Genomic DNA, 5,748 nt, shown 5'->3' with positions numbered 1-5,748 from the left:
ATAAAGCTTTAAAATATATTAAAATAAAACATTTCACAATATTACTATTTCTACTGTATTTTAGTAAAAAAAAATGTCTTCATACTTCACATGAACATTCTCAACATTGTTTTAAGGCAATCAATGTAGGCCTATATGGAAATAAAACTGGAGAGAACTTGCACATTTTTTCTTGCACATTTGCATTATTATACGTTACACAGTAATAATAATGAATAATTTTGTCTTTTTCAAGAATTTATAATTACAACATTTCAAGAAACCAGTCATTTTATGACAACAACTATAATAAAGAGCATTTGCATTTAAAAAAAGAATGAAAGAAAAAAGATAAGAAAAGAAAAAGTAAATCCCAGTTCCTCAGCCAAGTCCAAATTAAAAAAATTCTGTTGTCCATCTACAGGAGCCAATAATGTTTTTGTCAAAATAAGATCATCATATTATTTAGAAACAAACTTTAGTTTCGTCCAGTGCTTGAAGTGGAAATACAAAAGTGCCGGTACTCCCGATGCGCGAGGGAAATCGCGTTCTGGGGCTGGGGGGGATCCCCCTCGGTGGAAATTGGGAGGGCACAGGGCGGCATGTGAGAAGTGCCGGCCTGGAACATCAGAAAAATTCACGGTACGGGTTAAAGTATAAAAGTGCTGCTACGGCGTACAGGTGCGTACCAGCCCACTTCGAGCACTGGTTTCATCATTTTTTCATAGCCCACCTCAACTGCATGCCGACACTTCTGCGTGAAAGGCTGCGAGTTGCAGTTAAACACATAGACATGGATTTCTGCGCTCATGCGTCAGTTTGTTTTCGGTTAAACTGCGTTGCTTTTACAAGCGTTGATTCGGTTGTTGCATAAAGATTAATTTCTTTATTCCAGGATTGTCAATCTAAATGAATACAGTGACAAATAAAGTAAATTATAACTCAAACTTGAGATTTTACTGGGGCACAGCAGATTTTTACTGGGGCACATGCACCAGTTAATGGGGTCAGTAAATGTTTCTGACCATTACCGCCCGCTAGAGATTTTTGTGTCCAGTCCCGCCCGCTCCCGCAAACATATATGGCATATAATTTTCGCGCATCAGGGAGCTGCTATCAATCGGCCTGTTTGATTGTAAAAAATCGGTATTGGAATCGGCCATGAAAAATCATGATCGATGCATCACTAATTCCAAACTTTTGACTGATAGTGTATTTTAAAATGTCATTTATTCCTCTCATGGCAATACATTTTTTTTTTTAAATTCATATCTTCTCAGAAATAAGCATTGCATGAGCAATGAATATTTGCTTTAAATATATAATTATATCTAAAGACCATTCTAATTCATTTTAGATCATTAGATATGACATTATGGTACTTTTGGAAGCCTGTGAAACCTTGTGTAAAGTTGACTTAACAGTAACAGCTGTGAAGTCATCGACTAACTGGGTAGTGTATGGCAGTGTAGTGTAGTGTAGTGTAGTGGTAGTGTAGCAGTAGGGCAGCAGCCTTAAGTATCGGACACAGCATTAGACTTCTCTCCCCATTTCACCCCGGCATGACCACACTCTCAGCATGAGTGATCGGGGCTGAGAGAGGCAGGTTGGCATGACAACGGCGCAGAGTTTGCCGTCTGTTCCCACACAGTGCTGTTCTGGGCATAAATTCTTTAACATCAGGCCAAGTCTCAGAGACATTAAAGAGAACTGAGCAGTATTTATTCATAAAAGGAGTCATGCCGCCGCATTGTATGTCTTATGGCCGACACTGTTTCAAGTTCAATTAAAGTGAAAGAGAGAAATTAAGGAGGTGTATTTGTTTAGTGATGAATGAACTCAAAGTAATGTCAGCCTTGTTTGTTAACATCTCATACTTAATGCATTAAATGATTGGACTGCCAAGGTTTTTTTTAACTTTGATGAATTAAACCAAGAGAATAGACTTAAAGGAATAGTTCACCCAAAAATGAAAATTAACTGAGAATTTACTGATTAGGAGAAATTTAGCATTACGTCACTTGCTCACCAATGGATCCTCTGCAGTGAATGGGTGCCGTCAGAATGAGAGTCCAAACAGCTGATAAAAACATCACAATAATCCTGCAGTCCAACAATTAACATTAAGAGAAAAGCTAAAATTTGTAAAAAGCAAATCCATCATGAGCGTCATTAAGCAACGGTTTGAAACATCTTGATGGATTTGTTTATTACAAACACAGTTTTTCGATGAAAGTCAGTCATACAGAGTTCAAATGAAATAAGGGTGAATAAATGATTAAATAATTGTCATTTTTGGGACACTGTCCAATTAAGAAAAACTCTGCTACTGTAGTCTTACTAAGCAGCTAGTTGAACTTTGTGACCTATAACTTTCTTTTTAATTGATTTTATGATCAACATGATGTTGAATGTTTGCCCACCATGTCTGGTGTAATGGTGTCTTGCAGGTTTCGTGTAACCTGCAATAAAATCATCAATCACAAGATGTTTGACCATGTGGTTCTTGTCATCATCTTTCTCAACTGCATCACTATCGCCATGGAGAGGCCCAGAATCGACCCCTCCAGCTCTGTGAGTAATGTTACCTCATACACATACACACGCAAGCATATGTCATTCAAAACAACATTTGCTGTAGGAATAACAGCTCAGATAATTGAGACACAATTCTGAAAACAATCATGTGGCAATTAAAAAAAAATAAAAAAAATAATAATAAAGTTACAAGGTTTGAATTTCTTGATAAGTTCCCATGCTCCATCTTGTCCTTTGATCTCAAGGGTATGTACCTTTCTTTCTTTCTTCCTTTTTTTATTTCTTATTTATGTGTTTATTTATTTATTTATTTTTTGAGGACAAGCATTGCAGTACATCAGTGTGCTTATTCCTGATTCAGTTATCTAAGGCCAACCAGTGGTCGGTCTGTCTGTCTGTCTGTCTCTCTCACAGTCACTAGAGAAGGTTTTACAATTGTGTACTTGCTTGTGATGCCCTTAGTTAATCAGGACATCCTTGTTTCAGAGTGATAAGTCGCATGTAATTTACAGTTCAGGTTATTGGCTCAAAACATTTTCCACAACCGATTGCCCATGAAGCAGAGATGGTCTGCATGTGCAAGCTGAACAAATTTGTGACAAATGAAAACTCTTACTGACACTCAGTGTCAGGTCTCTGAACTGCATATCTGTCATCTCCAGATTCTAAAACTGGACAATCATTATGTTAGTTAGTATGTTAATCTAGCGTTTCCGTGATTATTACCTTATCTAACTGGTTGTTATGTTAGCGACTGAGAATAAAAAGTAGATTATTAGACGACTTGGGAGTTGGTTGGTTTTGCTGTTCTTTTAGGATGTTAAAACAGAAAAGATTCAATTTGTTATTCCTGCTTCCTTGCAGACCCAAAGGACACAATCATCTTGGCTTAAATGCTTTGCTACATCTCATTATCAGTTTTGTATGTTTACTACTTTCAGCAGTTACATGCTCCCTCAGGACACCTAATGTAAGACAGAAGAGAAAAAAGAAAGCAAGAAATGTTTTATCTTCTTTCCTTTCTTATGTAGATCATAATAGTTATAAGAATAATACTATAGAGTCAAAAAATGCTACACTTCATATACTGTTTTTAAACTGTACTTGAGTAAAAGTATTTCAGGGGGAAAAAAACATCTATTTTAAGTTACTGTTTTCAAGTTTCATGTTTTTTTTGTTTTTTTTTGTTGGACTTGGCAGAACAGCACTGCAGCAAACCTTCTTGTATGGAGACAGCAGTCCATCATTTTTGCAGCTACCAGATTCCTGACATTTCAAGGAACATATTTTCATAAAATATTGCCCACCAAGATTTTTCATTCACTCGTGTGCCAAATGAGGACATTTTCAAGCTTTTTATTAATTTGCTGTTAACCCAAGTCAAGAGCTAATTTGGACCTTCTAACCATAATGAATTAATTATTTAATATCACATTTATGTCCAGAGTCACTCCAGCACTCATTCTGTAGCAATTTGTCAGTGTCAGATGTCATTATATGATTTTTCACACTGAGCTGCTTTATACAAAATTGCACAGGAGTTCCTAGTCTTGTGAATGGTCCTCTTATTGTATAACAACATGATGTAATCTGAATGTAAGCATTCAGATTACATCATGTTTTTTTTTTGCATCAGACTCATTGCATGTTGAGCGTATATAGTGATGCATACATTAGCATTATTTTCTTGTATCCAATGGCTGTGTGTCTGCCTCTGTAATGGACCCTAACTGTAACTGTAACTGTAAGACCCTATAGAGCACTCCACATGGCAGAGATCTGCAGTGCAGATGGCCTCGTGTCCATCAGAGCTGGAGGACTCCAGTTAATATATTCCTGTGAATTTAAATCCAATTATATTGACTTGTTCACTATCACAATAGATTTATATTTAGTTTTTTTCCCCACATTTATACACATTCTTCAAACTGATGAAGGATTCTGTCAGTAATGGAAATAGAGGACCTTAAAGCTTACTCACGTCTAATGGTTTTTTGAAACACATTATGTAGCACGGAAAGGTTGTTTCCTGTTTTGTTATTTTCCGAAGGTTTAATCAATTTAATCAGTTTTTTTTTCCCATGTGTGCCTATGAGCCTCTATGATATTTGTTTACTTCCCCCTTAAGACATCCTTTCAGCACTTCACAGAGGAGGAAAAAGATGTGAATTTTTTTCAGAGTGGGGCAGATGGCACCCAGTGCTTTTGCCATTTAAGAAAGTAAATTATGTATTTTCATTGGTGTAAATGCATAGTAAGATTATTATGATTAATGAAAGATGTTACAAAGACAAACAGTGGATTTTTTAATGAGTAAAATACAGTTTATTTAAATTTTAATTTGCATTTAAATATGAAAAAAATCCCTGAAAATTAAGAAACAAAAAACGAATACCAGTAGATGACTTTTCCGCATTGCATGTTTTGTCATTTGTGAATGTAAGTACAATTTCTAAATGTTTTCTGGTAATGACCTGTGACATGTTTGCTAAGGAATGTGCACATTTCAATATGAATCCACAGTATGATATGACATTTATGAGTAATTGCAGAATCTTTGGACCAGGTAAAGTCAGTTCGGTCCCACTGTCACTGCAGAATTGTGTAACTTTGTCTGTAATAGAACCTTTGTGTTCAGCTTATGCAAACCATCTCATTTCCATGACAGACATGATCTATAGTAATGGGTACCTCACTGAGCTCAGATGTGTGTCATCAATATTTCATATGGAGACATTTTTTCATTTGGGTATGAACAAATGCTATCCGACTCCCCACCTGAGTCCCCCTCTGAAGACAAGGCCTGAGCATGTCATCTCAGTACCCAAAGTAATGGGAAACGGGTGATGAAAATACCAAGGGTAGTTTTAGCAGCTTTTGATTACTCTCTCCCTCTCTTTCTATCTCTGGTCTCGTACACATTGAACATTTGAGATTTGAGAATGACAAATGCATTTAAATTCAGAAGTGGATCCCCAAAATTAATCATTACTGATTGCTTTTGATTCACATTCATTTGCTAATGAATCATTTTGATAATTTTTTTAACCGATGGACAGACTCAGAAAGAGCTGTTTTACAGTTTTACACAGCAGCAATGTTCTATCTATCTCTCTATCTATCTATCTATCTATCTATCTATCTCTCTATCTATCTATCTATCTATCTATCTATCTCTCTATCTATCTATCTATCTATCTGTCTGTCCGTCTGTCTATCTCTCATCTAGTG

The 5,748-nt window shown here is 36.1% G+C and overlaps 1 protein-coding gene across 1 annotated transcript in view; it reads left to right on the top strand.

Moving 5' to 3' along the window:
- The window catches only part of LOC107743785 (voltage-dependent T-type calcium channel subunit alpha-1G-like), a 163,081-nt gene that overhangs the window by 87,773 nt on the left and 69,560 nt on the right, over window positions 1–5,748 (top strand). The window contains 1 exon segment of the mRNA XM_016557185.1: window positions 2,430–2,553. Coding sequence (XP_016412671.1) covers window positions 2,430–2,553 — 124 coding nt within the window.

The sequence above is a fragment of the Sinocyclocheilus rhinocerous genome, unplaced genomic scaffold (assembly GCF_001515625.1).
Source record: "Sinocyclocheilus rhinocerous isolate Xijiao unplaced genomic scaffold, SAMN03320098_v1.1 scaffold497, whole genome shotgun sequence".
In the NCBI taxonomy this organism is placed as follows: Eukaryota; Metazoa; Chordata; class Actinopteri; order Cypriniformes; family Cyprinidae; genus Sinocyclocheilus; species Sinocyclocheilus rhinocerous.
The sequence above is the reverse complement of the archived record's forward strand: the minus strand, read 5'-3'. Positions and strand labels throughout refer to the sequence as shown.